At 47.0% G+C, this 17090-nt stretch overlaps 1 protein-coding gene across 1 annotated transcript in view; it reads right to left on the bottom strand.

Annotated features, from left to right (window-relative positions):
- The window catches only part of MUSK (muscle associated receptor tyrosine kinase), a 55124-nt gene extending 53017 nt beyond the window's left edge, over nt 1-2107 (bottom strand). The window contains exon 1 of the mRNA XM_050913413.1: nt 2011-2107. Coding sequence (XP_050769370.1) covers nt 2011-2107 — 97 coding nt within the window. The remainder of the gene's footprint in view (nt 1-2010) is intronic.
- Between the last annotated feature and the right edge of the window lie 14983 nt (nt 2108-17090).

Genomic DNA, 17090 nt, shown 5'->3' with positions numbered 1-17090 from the left:
AAATACTGTCCAAACTGACAGCACTTCACCTATGGTAAAAGCAGAAAGGGAACTTTTTTTAGAGCTGCCTTCCCAAATTCTACATACTCGAAGAGCAACCATGACAACTACAGCGATGTGTCATTTTCTCGTATGCTCTTTTTTACCTTTCTGATATTAAAACCGAGTGCTGGGCCGCAGGGAGGTGAAGGCAGTGCTCCTGTAGCCAGGGTGAGGGGGCAGAGGGCACGAGGCCGGAGGACACGCAGTGTGTCGGCAGGGGACAGCAAGCAGTGGAGTGCGCCGCCATTTTGTTGTGAGGCAGCAAAAGAGCCCCAAAATGGCTGAGATGGTGCCTGCTTCTAAAGCCATCCAAAAAGCTCAGGTGTTGGTGTCAGTCTGTGAGTTCTCAGGAAAGCAATCAGAACTTATGATGCCTTCATTACCAGATTTTGACATGGGAAAATAAAATCCAAACAATGTATGGACATATCTATCAGCACATAGACATGGCCTCAGACCTTTCTGTGCGCATCCACTGGGGCTCTCTGACATTTTTTAGGTAGCCCTGTGGCTTTAAATAACATTGAAAATCAATTAACTTATATATCTGTAAAGCCACACAGGTGCCATTTTTCTGGATGTCAGCTGTAGTTTCCCGAGATAGCAAAATGACCCAAGGCCAGTCACGGGGCCCATGAGAAAGCCAAATCCCCTTCTGTCCCCAGCCCACCAGAAGCTCCCAAATTGCTTGGTTTTGATTTTGGATTCACACTTTCAAAACAAGACAAGCCAGGCAAACAAAACAAAGCGGAAAACAGAGCCAGTCTCCCCTGCAGCATTGCAGACACCTGGAGATACTGCAGTTCCTCTGGTCAAAAACTGCTCGTTCATGTTTCCACCTAATGCTGCAAAACCTCTGTATGGCACCGGTGGGCTGTAGTCACATTTCAGCCTCTCTTGGGGAACAAGGCAATTCATTCACCTGCGATGTTTTAGGAAAGGATGTGTATCTCTTCATTGCACTGTGCCACCAGAAAAAATCAGTCCCCTACCTCTTTGTTTTTCTTGTCTCTCCAATCCCATCTTACTACAGCTTTCAAAAAGACCAGCGTTCACCAATTTACTTCAGTGCCTTAGGAAAAAATTAACATTTTTGTTTGAAAAGTTTTTATAAAGAAGAGACTTTTTTTTTTTTTCCATTTTGAGGCCAACCTGACTAACAATTGTAAGAGCACAGCCCTGCAAGAGCAGTGATGTTGGCCTAACAGGTGAATGCTGGCATCCTCCTTCAGGTTTTTTTTGTTTTCCTGAAGCTACAAAGTTTCTGGTATGCTTTGAATCGCTCCTGACAATCACTGTGCAGCAAAACCTTTTGTCCACAGGGTTACCAGACAGTATGTCCAGAAGACCACTGTTGCACTTTGTACTTCAAAGACTTTTCTAAACAGATTTTTTTCAGTTCTTATGTTGGCTAAAAGTATGTGTGCCTGTGTCTGTGTGCGTGTGTGCACACAAGAGAGGAAGAAGGTATAATAACTTTTACATTATATGCAATACAAACCATGCATATTTGTATTTATATGCGTATGCTCTGTAAAGACTTTATAGCTGTTTACTTCTTCTTTGAGCTTTATATATTTATAAGCATACACAGGCATGCAGAACACCACAAATCTTGGGCTCTGCAGCAACGGGTGCTACCAGCCAGTAAAACCTGCAAGCTTCCTTTGACATGAGAAATGTCCATCCCACCCAGGCTGAACCCAAAGGTCTCCCCTGCCCATTACAACAGGACTACATTCTCTTCCTAGACAAAGAACCTTCAATCCCAGACACAAAGATGAGATTATTTTCATTGCTATCCTTCTAAAAGCAGTGAAGTTACCACCGAAAGCAGCACATTTTTGTCCTTTTTGGGAACGCTACCACACCACCCAACCCACTGGTACGACAGACGCCTTCCCCTTTGCAAAACCTCCTTCAGCAAGTGGCAGAAGCAGAGCAGGGCAAAAGCCCCCCCAGGCAAACCTTTTGGGAGCGTCTCGGCCAAGCTGAGGGCTGCCAGGGTGAGGACGTGCACCAGGGGCACCTTCAGCAGGTCATTCATGTTTGATCCAGAAGGCATCCAGCTCCTTCAGGCGAGGCGTGCGGAGCTCCCAGCCGGCTGCATTTCGGATGGCGGTGTGTGAGCAGAGCTTCTCTGCTAATGACGGAGCGGGATCTGCGGGATCTAAGTATAATCAGGAATTCTCCCACCCGGCGGCAGTGATGGACGTGGCCAGCTGGTGCGTATCCACTTCGGTCAGTGTGAAAGCGTGGGGCTCGTGAAACAAGAGAAAGCAAATCCCTTCTGAATTCCTTCTAAGCAAACAGAGCGGAGTACAATGGGCAAATGCATTTCCAGGGCAGTACCCTACCCCGGCGCTGCAAAGTCCCCAGGCCTGTATTTCAGCACCGTGTAAGTGCAGTAGTGGAAAAAATGCTTGCCACTGGATTTTCCTTCAGTTCAGTCCCCTTCTTTTTCATTTTTTCTCCTCTCTCTCTCACACGCATTCCCTCTGTCTTATTATAACCTTCCATGATTGGCTGCAATATGCCACCTGTTACCCTGCTGATAGCATTTCTTTTCTTAACAGATGTATTTGCTGGAGCAGGAGAGGTTGGCATTGGGGGCTGAAAGTGCCCTTCTTTGCCAAGGAGGTTGTCAGTGTTTGAGAACTGCTGCAGCACACTGAAAAAGCAGAGCCTTGTCCTGGAAACAGAACCCAAAAAAACTGCATATCCACAGCAGGAGCAACATTTATACCCTGGGAGAAAAGGAGCATTTCATTTCAACACCAGCAACAGACCAGGGGATTTGGGCATGGGTAGAGGCATTGCTGTAGGGAAATATGACTGTTGGGTACCAACATTATTAATCCCTCAGAAATATCTTATTATCCGCCAGGTCTCTGCCTAAAGTGAAAGACTGAAAATCAGAGCTCATTTTCTAGGAAGCTTTTAGAGGAGCATCGGACTTGAGGCGATCCCCTGACTGACTCCGTCTTGCCCCATCCTAGCACAGAGGTCTACATGACATCATCTTTTTCAAAAATGTCAAGTCATTTCTACTTCCTGTTTTTCCAGCATAAATGTTTATATGAAGAGTGGTTGCAATCAGTCTTACCACTGTGGAATGGCTGATGTGGGGGCAACATCTGCGTGAGAAGAAGAGAAAAAGATGAATAATCAGACTGGGGAGAATCTAATTGATGATGATGATGCCCTGGGAACATGACTCCAGATACTTTTCATCATGTTATCAGCGGAACAGATGTGAGCTGTGCACTAAAAGGCATGGTTTGAGGAAAGGGAATGTGCAGTCACAACATATCATAGTAAAAGGTACTTTGAGATCTCTGGAATTTCCTTTATTTGCTGAACCTCTCAGTTTCAACCACGTAACAGTCATTTCTGCAATGAACATACATAGTTCGGCAGTGTTTCCTCTGAGGAGAAGTGGAGTAAAGCTGGCCAGAGCTATGCGTGTGTGAATCCCAATGGTTTGTCATGGCGTGATAATGGCAATGTTACTTTAGGGACACACAATGGCTGATTAGGAGCAAAGATCCCTAGACAAGTGCTCCTCTGAAGATGAAAAAAGGCAGAAGCACTAACCGAACATGTGTTAAAGATCTTCCAGGAATTCTGGAGCTAGCAATAACATCAAAGCAAAACAACAAGACAACAATGAAGCAACAATAATCCTACCAGAGAACAGAGAAATCCTGATTTATGGTTGAAGTTACAAATATTTATTTTGTTTTGTTTAAGTCCAATCACATCCAATTAATCTGCTCCATAGAAATGCAACTTGGTCTTTTAGGGTAAAATTCTCTCCATGGAGGGACTTGACCAAAGACCTCTACGTCACTGGATTCCTGTCCGGGCTGTGTTACAAGGACTTCGAAACTGCACCATCCTGTACAAGTCCAAAAATTAATCTTTCCTTTTTACTTGCCAATTACAACATTTAGAAATGACACTGACAGCAATGGCTGATAAATATTAATAATGCCTTTGCATTTTTAGGGTTACCAAACTACTCCTAACCTCTCATTTCCTCTGCTTTATAAATTTTTATTAAGGACCACAGTGAGCTACACTGCTCTATACTGAAAGGATGTAAGTCTACATTATAAATGGGAGCAGAGAGGATACACATGCATAAGGTGGAGTTTTATTTTATTCTCCAGCTACGCATGCCATACAGCTAACAAACAATATATATGGGAAGCTGGTGATCATCTGTGTCCATCATGGAAAGACAGTTCTGTATAGAGTGAAATCAGTGGAAATGAAATACTGGTGACACCAAATTTTCTTTGATTCCAAGCATTTTCCAGGCTTACCTTATAAAAGTAAAATGCTCCTTTAATTTTTACTCCCAGTAGTTATGAGTTTGCTGTTTGTTGGTTGTTGGGGTTTTTTTTCTAACAAAGCTGAGATGCATACAGTTTACAGCTGATTGTTATTTACAGCTGTTGTTATTTGTAGTCATGCCCCAAGGCCTCTGCTGAGATGAGGTCCCAGCCAGCAGCCTACACAACTAATAACAAGAAGCAGTCCCTGGCTTTCAGGTGTTGCAGGCAAAGCTTTGTTCCCACAAAGATTTGGTGCACCAGCTTAGCTCTCTGCACTGCAAACACCTCCACAGAAGTTGGTTCATGAAGTTCAGTGCACAAAGACAAGGTGTGCTGGAGCATTCATTCATCTAGGTAGCGTTTTTTCCCTTTGCAAATTGTTTACAGAGTGACTTTTAATAAATACAATATTTTTTACTAAATGCATAAATACGAAGAAAGTCAGAATTTTTTAGAGTTTGCTGAATAGTTCAGATAACTGTCTTCCAGTTAATGAATTGCTTGGCATCTCCCCACCATGATGAGGGGAAATTTGGTCTTCACTGTTTGCAGGACGGGACTATGCTGGACCTTTTCTCTGTACACCTCTGCTCTCCCTCCTTCTTCCAAATGCTTTGCTGGACGCTGACAGTTTTACACACTAATGCAACATGAGTTGATCACTGGATACTTTGAAAACTGCCTTTTGCCCCACATCACCATCTGGCATGTCTTCTCCCTAGGTAGGCCCGGATGTTCATCCAAGTAGACAGGCTACAGCAGGTATCTCCAGCAGAAAGTGTCCAGCCAGGGAACAAACTCCTTCCACGGAGGGACCCAATGAAGTTGCTTTGGCAATGGCCCCAGTCACCCAGCATCTGGTGATTCACATAGAAATATCCAGGTCGGCACTAACCCAGCCTGACCAGTGTCCATTTTAATGCAACGTCATGAGTGTCAGTGCTGGCAACCTACCTGAGTAAATACAGGGGCCACCAGTTTTCAACTTCGGTGCTGCCGGTCCTGCCATATCCCTTTTGAATGCAACACAGACGTAGTCTCTGAAGCATGAGACCAGATCTGAGGCCTTCTACAACAGCCCAGGCTATTTTCACTTGCTTTTCAGCAGCAACAAGGATCCCTAAAAATCACTAGGTCACCAGTATTCAGCTCAATTTATATATGTAACAATCAAGCCGGAAAAAGAGAGTGCCCTAACCTGCCAAGGTAACAGATGAGTACAGACAAAAAAGACAAGTGGTCTTCAAACCCCAAGCTCCCATGTCACAGCTCCAAGCCTCTTCCAGTTAGCACAGAGCCCAGAAGGACATATACTGTATGGTCTTTCCCTGAGATGCATGCATGCACATGTCCCTGCATGCACTAACCCTGTGCCTTGTGCACCCTTGCTGCTTCCCTCCTCAAAGCTGCTGGCCTCTCAGATACAGGTGTCCTCACAAAACATTTGACAGTGAAACCCACCTGACCACCTGGGCCTGCACGTGTGCCTTCCTACACAGAAATGAATCAAGGTCACATTGCCATAGGGTTATGGGCACACCAGTCCTCCCAGTCCACCCTGCCCATGTTGCCAGCAGTACCTAAATGCAGCATGCACTCCTGGGTGTATGGCATGGAAAGGGCATCTCTGACAATGCATGACAGCATTTGGGGAGGAGGTAAACATCGTTTTAGCTCTTTTATTACACATTGCAACTCTCTTCTTTACAGTGATCCTGAGTGGAAGCAGCTGTTACAGCCATTGGCTCCAAGGGATTTAACCCAACCTGCAACACACATATGGCCAGTAAGGTATTATTGGTTGTGTCAGTAATAGCAAACGCTGTATTCAGTGTAACGTGTGAAGGAATAAGCTACACTGCTGCTGTTCTTTACCCTGCACTTGTGCGTTTTTTGTTTGGGCTTTGGGGTTTTTTAACTGTCAAAATGAAGGAAAGGCTTTTCTCTAAAGTCCTTTAAGAAACACAGACCCATCCCAAAGTCCCACTTTGTGTTTAAGTTGCAGGGTTTCAGGTGCACTTGGCTTGGCCTCTGCCCTCAGCCATCTGGACCAATCTCTGATCTCGTACTAATATTTCAACACTTACTGAGCTCTGATGCTTCAATCTAACATGGTTCTCCTTTCTTCTCTTGAGATTTTGTGGATATTGGGAAACCTAAGATTTGCATTAATTTCTTGCTATCGTCTTGCTCTAAACTTCCCTGTAATTTATCAGCTCACACGATCTGCCAGTACTGACTAAGGCCAATCTAATCTGCTGTCCTATGTTTTGTGGTGGGGCAAAATTGTGTAGTGTTATGAGACGTAATTACTGTAGTGAAATAGTGTAAATACTGTAATGAAAGAGGAAGATCCCTTGTCATGCAGCTAGCTAACTGTGCACTGGTGTATATAGCACAGAAGGTGAGCTGAATGCAGGTTTTTCACAATATATGAAATTAATTTCTCTGCTGGGAGACCTGCCCCCTGTTTCACCTCACTGCCCACAGCAGCCAGACCCACACCATAACACGGGGAAAGCTCCCACCCTCGATAACCTTCTCCCCTCTGCGAGGATAATGCTGTCGCTGTACTGAGCTGGGGGGAGTTGGAGATGCCCGTGTTTCCCCAAACAGGGATGCCATAGGCAAGCACGCTCCTTCTTCCCCAGCCTCTGATTTCAGTCCTTCATTCTCTGGCTGCCGTCAGAAGAGTGCAGCCTGCGGGGCCAGGGTGGCTGCCAATGCATGAAACCTGCCTCCATCACATGGTACCACAACCCAGCAAGTGAGAAACAAGACCTGCATTTAGAAATGGTTATAGCAGAGCCCTGAGTGAAACCCCCAGGGAAGCGGGGAAAGGAGGGACTCAGTGTGGATTTCCAGGCCACGGGAACCATGCAAAGGAGAACATCTCCTTACAGAATCCCTTCTTGCAGAAATGAGGAGGTGCTTCAGGACAGGAATGCGTTAGGGTTATAAAATATCCCGTTGACTTCGATCCCAGAATACTGCACCTAGTAAAATCTCACTCTCACCAAGAAGTAAATTCAACCTTAACTTGATCTGATGGTAATATTAGCAGTTATTGCATGAATACTGGCACTATGAAATAGAATCTGGCTATTTTGTACCAGAACTTCTATGAGTAATATTTTAATTACTGTCAGCACCTCTTTAAAACAATCCAAACAAAAGCAAAGGAAAAGCACAATGAAATAAACCTGTGTATTATGATACCTCATGTCAGACTGACAGATGTTCAATTTTCAATTTTTGGCTGTCATTATTTGCTGTTCTTGATTGCTATTTTAGAGTGTGGAGGAGCAGAAGCCAAGAAGCAGGAGTTTATAGGCATGCCACAAGCAACCAACCAGTTCGGTTTTGAATATATAGCCTCTAGCACAACTGGCTTCAAGTAGAAGATTGTGGCCCTGTACACAGTGTAGAAATTAGCTTTCCTAAGTGATTTGTATTCGTAGGCCTGTAAATACCTTTCCCACCCATCACTATGGCATCTCTGAAACGCCACAGCATCTCTCTGGAGCCAAACGGGATCTGGGAGGTGTTACAACATATGGGCGTGATATGAGGAAACACTCAAGTTTCAAAAGTACCTGCACCCATGCAATAGCATGTGTGCCAGTGGAACAGGACACCTGAAACGGAGCTGCCGCATCCTGCCAGCTGATGGCGAATTGCCACGACTGGTTGCAGGAGGTGTGCAACGCACAAGTCCCAGGGGCATCCTATCCCCTTTCATTTCACTGAACCATGCGCAGCGTGCTGCAACACGCGAAACAGCTCCATGAGCTTTTTCTGGACAAGATAGCTTTTTTCTGTTGCTGTGATTGAAGAAGAACTTTGCAGCATGTGTAGCCCAGGAGTAACTGGTGACATTTTTAGACATGGTACCATATGCTGAAAAACATTTTGGGGGGCTTCAGCTATATGCATTAAAAACAAGGAACTAAATTCCGCTCTCAGTTAACCCCAGGCAACCCTACTGACGTCAATGGAGTGTAACTGAGAGCAGAAGGTTGCCTGTGATCTTTATTTCTTGAGAGTTCACCTGCTGCTCATTTGAAGCCATAATCCTTGGTGACATCCCAGTCATTTCCATGGGAGAGAGACTTGCACTGCAGAGATCAGGTCCCAGTGTGAACTTCACTCAATGCGGCTTTCTTGGGTATAGTGTTTTCAACCATCCCAATATCTACCTGCTACAGCAGTCTCATTGGCTGCTATTTAAACACTGCTGCCTATTATTTGGAAGCATCACAATTAGCATGGTAATATGTGTGGATATGTCTCTTTAGTCAAATGGCGGGTCTTTAGCCTAAAGTCGCGTCCAACACATTCAGCACACTTAACAGCAGACATTGTGATAGTGACATGTACCCGGATAACGGATGTGAGGCAAAAAATGAGAGCAGAACCAAAGACCCAAGCCTCAGGAAAATGTCCTTAGCAATGCAGAGCTCCCCATGGACTATGGGCCTCTGCACCAGCTGCATGGGGACTGCAACCGTGGCACTGCTTTCTGCACAGCCACAGGGGGGTTCTGTGCCCCAGCAGCACAACCGTGCTCACACACCCCTCGGCAGCTTTTGCAGCCCTGCAAAAATCCTGTGGGGCACACAGAGTGTTGAGAGGAGGGAGTCCAGGAGCACCTAGGATGCTACAAAAGAGGGATAGGTATGGGACTTTGCACATACCTGACACGCCTAGGGAAGAAGACTAGACAGTGAGAAGAAACATCTGCAGGCTCTGCATAGCAGGTGGCATTTATGACCATCCATGAGATGTTATGCTCTCCTGCCCCATATTTATAAGCACTGTCCGGTATTTTTCCTTAGGAGTTGATTTAGTCCTGAAAAAGAGCTAGAGCATAGAAGATGTCATCCAAAACACTGGCATATCCACAGGATTAGTCCCTTAACTTCAGTGGACTTGGCCTGAGGGTCCTGTCCCTGTCTGTCGTTGACATAGCATCATTAAACCTGTTTGAAGCAAGGGCAATGTCCACAGTTTGTGGGCCTGGCCCTACAGCGCAAGTGTTTGGCCAGCAGTGCTTCTGTCGCTTAAGATATTGTGAATAATTAATGAATGGTGGATCAGCAGTACAGCTGGTCAGGAGATAATACAGATGGGGTCAATGGGTTGCACCAAAACCTAAAGTGAAATTGCCTTGTGGCTAACTGCTTCACCATTCAATATTCATCTGTTGGGGAGGGAGTGGCAAAGGACAGAATTCACCTTATGCTCTGAAAAGATGGTCATAGAGCAAAACACTTTGACTCACAAAACGTACAGGGCAGAAGCCACCCTGGGTAACTCTGTGAGAGGCTGCGACTCAGAAGATGGGCTTAGAGCCCTTCCCAAGAGCTGTGGCTGCTGCTGCTGAGGGGTGAGTGACTTCTCCATACATCTGCCCTGACATGCTATTCCCAGAGGGCAGCTAGAGGGGGACATTTGGCTGGGTGAGGGTCCTTTCTCCCCTCCACCTCCTCCATCCCACCCCAGATGGACAGGGGTTTCTGGTCACTGCTTTAGCATGTTTCCACCTTGGATCTTCTCCCTGCAACAGCAGCAGATTTGCTGCAGGTGGGTGGTCTCTGGGAGAGGAGGCTACATTAGGGAAATGCACATGAGTTTAGCAACGCAGATGTTCCCCAGGAGTAGTGAGATACCTGGGCATCTTTGCAGCGGTGGCCAAGGCTTCACCCTGTCCCAGACATCACACTGGGCAAGCAGCACCAGTCTCCAGTCCCCAAAACAGCTTGCAATCAGTCCATTGTAAGTGTCGGTGCTTCCACGGAAAGCTTTTGTCTGGGGTGTTTTCATAGTATTTGCCTTTTTTCTGTAAGTATCAGTGGCAGCTCTGGAGAGTCTGGATGAATAAAAAATGCACTGGGCCAAATTCATCTCTGAGGTGTCTCCTCTGACCGCAGCAGGCATGCAGCAGGCGTGCAACAGGCCTGGATTTCCCCTTCCCCAACGCTGCACTTAATGTGCCACAACTGCCAAGCAGTGCCTGCCGGCACGTCCAGAGCAGGCGAGGGCTTTCCCATGGCGGGCTCCTCGTCTTCATGCAGACCGAGCCCACTGAACTGCAATCCCGTCCACGTGTGCTCGGACAGGCCACGCAGCTCCACGGGGTGCCATCAGCTGTGCCCCAGGACCCTCCCTGCCCTATACCAAGGGACGGGTCATCACATCCCAAATCCATGACTCTTCCCCAGCCATTTGGGGACGCAGGAAATGGTCCATGAGAGATACGCAAAGACCCGCTCCTCTTTCAGCAGGGGCTGGAAATCCCACTTTCCTGACACCAGGGGCCCAATTCCTACTGGTGCCAATAAGACAGTTGAAGATGCAAGACAGAAAAAGCAGGATGGACTTGAATTTCCACAAAACATCTGCAGACTTCCAGCTGATGTAAATTGTTACCGTTCCCTTGGTAATAGGGGAGCTATGCCAGTTTGCCCTTGCTGGAGAACTGGGTCTCTACTTCGTATTTGATTAGCATCACTGACACTTCAGCTGTTTGTCTTATCTGCACATCAGAGGTTCCCGGTGCAGCTGCTATGCTCTGTAAACCGCCCTGCTCTCCCGTGCCTTATCTCCAGCTGAAAAAGAAGTATTTTAGCCCATGGAGACATTTTAAATTAAGCCTCTGTGAAGACTTGTGCCACAGAGGCTGTGTAGCATCTAAATTACAACTTCAGTGGATATATCTTCCTACTATAACCAAATCACACCAGGAGCCAGATTCTACATTTTGAATGTGAAGTTTCTGTTAAAAGTCTGAATCTTTTATAACATGATAATCCCATGTGTGAGGCAAAATGCAGTTTCTCTTCACCAGGCCTAGAAGAAGTGAGAAGGCTCTGTCTATAACAGCAACCACCACCCACCAGCCTACATCCATGCTGTTGAACCACACGAGATGGACAGCCTCCCAACCACCTGCTGTAAAGGGCCCATCCCAAAACCCGAGCCACCCCTGAGAATTGTTTTAACATGACCCACAACCATGCCAAAGAGCTCATAAACCACTGAATAGTACGGCCCTTGAGCTTCCAGCACTGGGAGCATTTCCCACTGCTGTGCAATCTACAGGTATACATGGGACTACAACATCCAACTGAAGTCAAGAACCCCCTTTTAGTGAAGCAAGGAGAGCCTGGCATTTTAGTCCAGGCAAAAAAAATGTCTTTGGGCTATCTGGGTGTTTGGCTCTTCCCTGGCATACGTGTACCCCACAGCTGCTCTCCCCACTGGTGCCAGTGTGCTTTTCACACCAGCAGCCGTGATCTGGACAGCCTTTCACAAACAACAGTCACTTTCCTTTCTACGCCCAGCTGAGTTGGGCAGCTATTAGGCAACTGTCTACAGCTCTCTGTAGAGAGCCTAGCCCTAGCTCTGGGGGCTGTTGTCACCAGTGCCAGCTGGTGATGCTTGTCCTATGCCATGCGCTCGTCCCAGTAAACCCCTCCCAAACATTGCTGCCTATCCCCTTTAGCCCAGAGCTGCAGCACAATAATTCGTGGTGTCACACTTCGATGGAGGCATTGTCTTCTTCCCACCCAGTTCTCTCCTTTGCCTCCTACGAGCAGGGAAAAGCATTGCACAGTCCATCAGTGATTGCAAGTGGCAACACCACCCACCAGCTTTGTCAGGAGTCAGACAACAGCAGATGCTTTTTCTTCCAGGAGCCACCTCAGGGTGAGGAGGACATGCTCCAGCGGCGATAGACGACTTTGTCTCCCCTGATATTGTGCCAGCAAAAGGAGGAATCAATTGCGCCTGTAAAGTCACAAAAACACATGGGATGGCTGCACACAGAGTCAAGGTGCACACATGGGTACTTCACAGCAGTTGTGTCTGTGCTTTCAGACATTGGAAAAAGAAAGATCCCTGCCATCCTTGATGGAATTTGCATCCTGAAGAAAGTTTCATAGAAATGGTGCCAAAAGTTATATATATCTAGCAACCACTTTTTTTGCATACAAGCATGATTTTGAAACTGTAAACGTGCTGTAAGGACATTTGTTAAGGCACCTCCAGCAACAGATGCATGACAGAGTCTCCTGGGGGCTTGCTTCTGGAATGTCAGAAACGCATTACAGAGCTACAGTGTTACAAACATTCAGAGAAACAAAAATCCCTGAATTAGGCAATGCTGTCAGGCTGAGGAAATAAGAAATCAAGCTGAAAAGCTGAACAATAGTTGTATTTTTGAAAATACACTAGTGTCCCTCAGGCATTCAAAAATCATGAGTCAGGTCTTAAAAAAATCATAGTTGGCTTAAACATAATAGTTGGGGGGGGTTAGTAACCTTGCGTTGTCTGCACTACTAAAGGTCACCTTTCTAAGTTCTTCTGGAAAAACTAGAAAATGAAGTTTATTTTGTAATTAAAGCAGCGATTCTTACATAATCTTATAGCCCTAGGGGCTGAGGCATTAAGCAGAACATCAGATAATGTGATAAAATCCCTACGGTTGGAAATGCTGGAGCAAAACTAACTTGTGTAGCCCTGGCAATAGGTTTGCGATCTGGTTCAAGAACCCACATCCACAGGAGTAGTGTGCTCTGGTAGAGTGATTCACAGCCATAATTTTTCCAGGCTGCAGTTTTCGGATGGTGGCTGTCAGAAATTACATGATAGCCCTGTTCCAATGGAAAAAGTCTCTCTGAATAGGAGAAAAGAAAAGCCTCTGAGGGACAGAATTCTGCAGCAACAAATTAACTAGCACAACAAAGCGTAGGGTTTCAAAGGACCTTCTGAGGTTTTAGGGGCTTTACTGACGGAGAATGAGTCCCATTGTATTTCAATAGATGCACCGGGTTCCTCTAAAACTTGTTCCTTGTGTATCACATCGTGGTGACATTCATGTGTAGCATGGGGTTTGGCTAAAATACATTTATTTATTTGCTAACAACTTGGCTTTTAAGGGAACCTAAAGTTTGGTTCAAAAGCAAGAAAAAGTCTCAGCTTCTGACACTTCCACAAGCCCTTGCAGATGCCTGGCCTCTCCTAGCACAGATCAGATCTCTTCCCATCAACCAGCCCCTCATGCTGGGAGATGGCCTGGGAGCCCTGGGTCTCCACCACCACGCTGAGGATGGACCTGGGATGAGTTCCCAGTCTTTAAGGATATCACCATGCCCTTTGCACGGGGAGAAACAATTCCCATATTGGACTGGGGACAATTCTATATTTAGAAACAATTCCAGAAGCACGGACTTACCCTGAATGTCAGATCCTCCACATGTTTTTTTCTTCTGGAACATAGGTAACTACAATCCTCTGCCAGACCTTTCATTCACCCCCTCAGATCCACCCGCCCTCGGTTTGTTACCATACGTCACACAGTGACCAGATGTACAGCATGTTTTTCAGAAAGTGTGTATCAACATTTCCAGCAAGTGCACTTCATTACAATTTCTTTGCCAAGTGATGCTGCATCTGGCCATGGCTCTGTTACAAAAGACGGAGCACCATATTCATTTGCTAAGAAAAGGGGTTGCGGCTCTTCCTCATCAGACTTTTCCCTTAAAAGCAAACATGCTGCCAGTATAGCACTCTGTGCTGAAGCCATCCCCATCTGCTGCTCCCTGCCTGTCAGAAGCATAACATTACACAATCCTTTGTGTGCAGCTGGTTTTTGAGCAACTGTGGTAATGTCCAGACTCTCCTCTCTCTTACGTGAGCTCAGAGGCATCACAGACACAGGCTTTGACCCAGTCTAAGCTCCTACAAGGCTTGACAAAAGATTTGTGGCCCTTCTTGTGTGCCAGCCACAAGAACTTACATCCATCAATCCAGTCCTCCGGCATAGCAGGATTTAGGCTGTCACATACGGTACCTCAAGTTCAGTTAGGTAAGAGAAGTTGGTGCGAGACCTAATGAAGACCTGCTCTGTTGTGGCAATGACCCTGCTGTTCTCTCTAAGGCTGTAGTACCTGTCTGTGACAATGCACAGCCTTCACTGATGGCCAGGCGGGATCGGAAACACTCCTTTGCCTCCATCCTGCAACTACTTGACCCCAACATCAGAGTTGGGGGAAAGGAATAGGGACATGTAACCAGAGATGAAGCTGGGTAAGATAGTAGCTATTGCTACTGCCAGTGGCATAGCACAAGTTGTAAGTGGCAAGGAAAGAGTTAGCACAGGCAGCAGTAAAGAAAGCAAGTGAGAAACAAGCCCAGCCACAGCAGACAGACAAGGTGAGGTGTATTGGGTTTGCGTGGCAAGGTTTTGGTAGTGGGGGGGCTACAGGGGTGGCTTCTGTGAGAAGATGGTAGAAGCTTCCCCCATGTCCAATAAAGTTAATGCCAGCAGGTTCCAAGACAGACCCGCCGCTGGCCAAGGCCGAGCCCATCAGTGATGGTGGTAACGCCTCTGTGATAACATATTTAAGAAAGGGAAAAGAAGTTACAGGGGAGTAGCAGTTGCAGCCAGAGAGAGCGGAGTGAGAAGATGTGAGAGAAACAACTCCGCAGACACCAAGGTCAGTGAAGAAGGAGGGGGAGGAGGTGCTCCAGGCGCTGGAGCAGAGATTCCCCTGCAGCCTGTGGTGAAGACCATGGTGAGGCAGGCTGTCCCCCTCCAGCCCACTGAGGTCCACGGTGGAGCAGATATCCACCTGCAGCCGTGGAGGACCCCACACTGGAGCAGGTAGATGCCCAAAGGATGCTGTGACTCCGTGGGAGGCCCACGCTGGAGCAGGCTCCTGGCAGGACCTGTGGACCCATGGAGAGAGGAGCCCACACTGGAGCAGGTTTGCTGGCAGGACTTGTGACCCCGTGGGGGACCCACGCTGGAGCAGTCTGTTCCTGAAGGACTGCACCCCATGGAAGGGACCCACACTGGAGCAGTTTGTGAAGAACTGCAGCCCGTGGGAAGGACTCACTTTGGAGAAGTTCGTGGAGGACTGTCTCCCATGGGAGGGACGCCACGCTGGAGCAGGGGAAGAGTGTGAGGAGTCCTCCCCCTGAGGAGGAAGGAGCAGCAGAAATAACATGTGATGAACTGACTGAAACCCCCGTTCCCCATCCCCCTGCGCCAGTCGCGGGGGGAGGAGGTAGAGAAAATTGGGAGTAAAGTTAAGCCTGGGAAGAAGTGAGGGGTGGGGGGAAGGTATTTTAAGATTTGGTTTTATTTCTCCTTATCCTACTCTGATTTGACTAGTAATAAATTAAACTCATTTTTCCCCAAGTTGAGTCTGTTTTGCCCATGATGGTAATTGGTGAGTGATCTCCCTGTCCTTTTCTCGACCCACAAGCCTTTTGTTTTATTTTCTCTCCCCTGTCCAGTTGAGGAGGGGGAGTGATAGAGCAGCTTTGGTGGGCACCTGGCATCCAGCCAGGGTCAACCCACCACATGAGGTGATGGATCCTAAAAGATATGGAGTTGGCCAGAGGTGTGGGGAGAAGCAGAGTTTGGCCTCAAGAGATGAAGACACTTGGTGGGCTGGAAGTAGGTCTGACAGACCAAGGAGGATTGTGCCAGTGGATAAGTGCTTGGTTACATCTGGCTGAATGAGACCTGGTGTGGTTACCCTGACCTCATCAGTGCATGCAACCTGCCTGCTCTGTTCTGAAATGGCATCCCTGCAATGCAAGCAGGCTCACCTAGACTTTCCCACCAAGTGGCTGCACATCGCATATTTCCAATGGTGCCTACACTAGGAGAGGTCAGAAACCAACGCTGAACACCACTGCAAAAAGAGCAGATTGATTTCTTCTCAGCAAAAGTTGAGAGGGAGATGGAGAGACTTCCCTTGTTCGCTGCACGTGAGCTAAAAAGCATAAACTGGGGATCTCAAACTGAGAAACTAAGGACCAATCAAGGGCGCTTGAAGTCAGTAGAAAGTCTGTTAGAGCACAAACTACAATACACTTTGTGCCTTTCTCACCATCCTTGTGCTGGCAGTCTGAGTCTGCTGGCAGCCTGCTGGCTTAGTAATGCTCTTTGAACGCTTGCTCCAGTATGGAGGCATTAATCTGTTAAGTATCCACATCAACCACTGGGCACCAGCAGCAGCCAAGTGACTGTGCAACCAGTCAAAGAGGCAGTGATTAAATCTTGCCAGAATAATAGCTTCTCCATTTATTAGCTGCTGTCCTGTAAGTTACCTTGTGAGCAGCCATTTTAGTACTAGACAGAGAGTGTGGAATAAGAAACCTAGCCAGAAAATCCCCGACTGCCGTGGCCCAAGGCGTGAGAGTGGTTCCCTAGTGGTACCCAGCAGCATGAGACAGCAGGACCAGAGGGCATGGAGAGAACCCATCACACAAGGCTCACGAAATGCTGGCTGGGAGGATAGAGCAGCAATGAACAGGTCCAGTAGATTTTAACCCTGTTGGACCTAACTGGTGACCTGGGAGCCAGCGTGAGTGGCTTGTGCCTCTTGCAGGATTTTCCAGAGGACACCCTTCCCCTCAGCAGCGTGGCCATAAGGGTATGAAGCCCTGCAGTGCTACCCAGCATGGGAGGAGCTATATCACATACAGAGCACTCGTAGGGAGCAAACCCTGACACCTGGACAAAGGGATAGTCCTAAAATGGCTGCCAAGGTGCCAAAAATTTTGTTCTAGTGATGCACGTTAAATTTGATGTCTTCATTCATTACAAGCATATTAAAAAAGTTAAGTAACACCTGTAATAAAAAAAAAGATAAGTTGTTCAGAAGTGGATTACAAAGATCTATT

This window comes from Gymnogyps californianus, chromosome Z, assembly GCF_018139145.2.
Source record: "Gymnogyps californianus isolate 813 chromosome Z, ASM1813914v2, whole genome shotgun sequence".
NCBI lineage: Eukaryota > Metazoa > Chordata > Aves > Accipitriformes > Cathartidae > Gymnogyps > Gymnogyps californianus.
The sequence above is the reverse complement of the archived record's forward strand: the minus strand, read 5'-3'. Positions and strand labels throughout refer to the sequence as shown.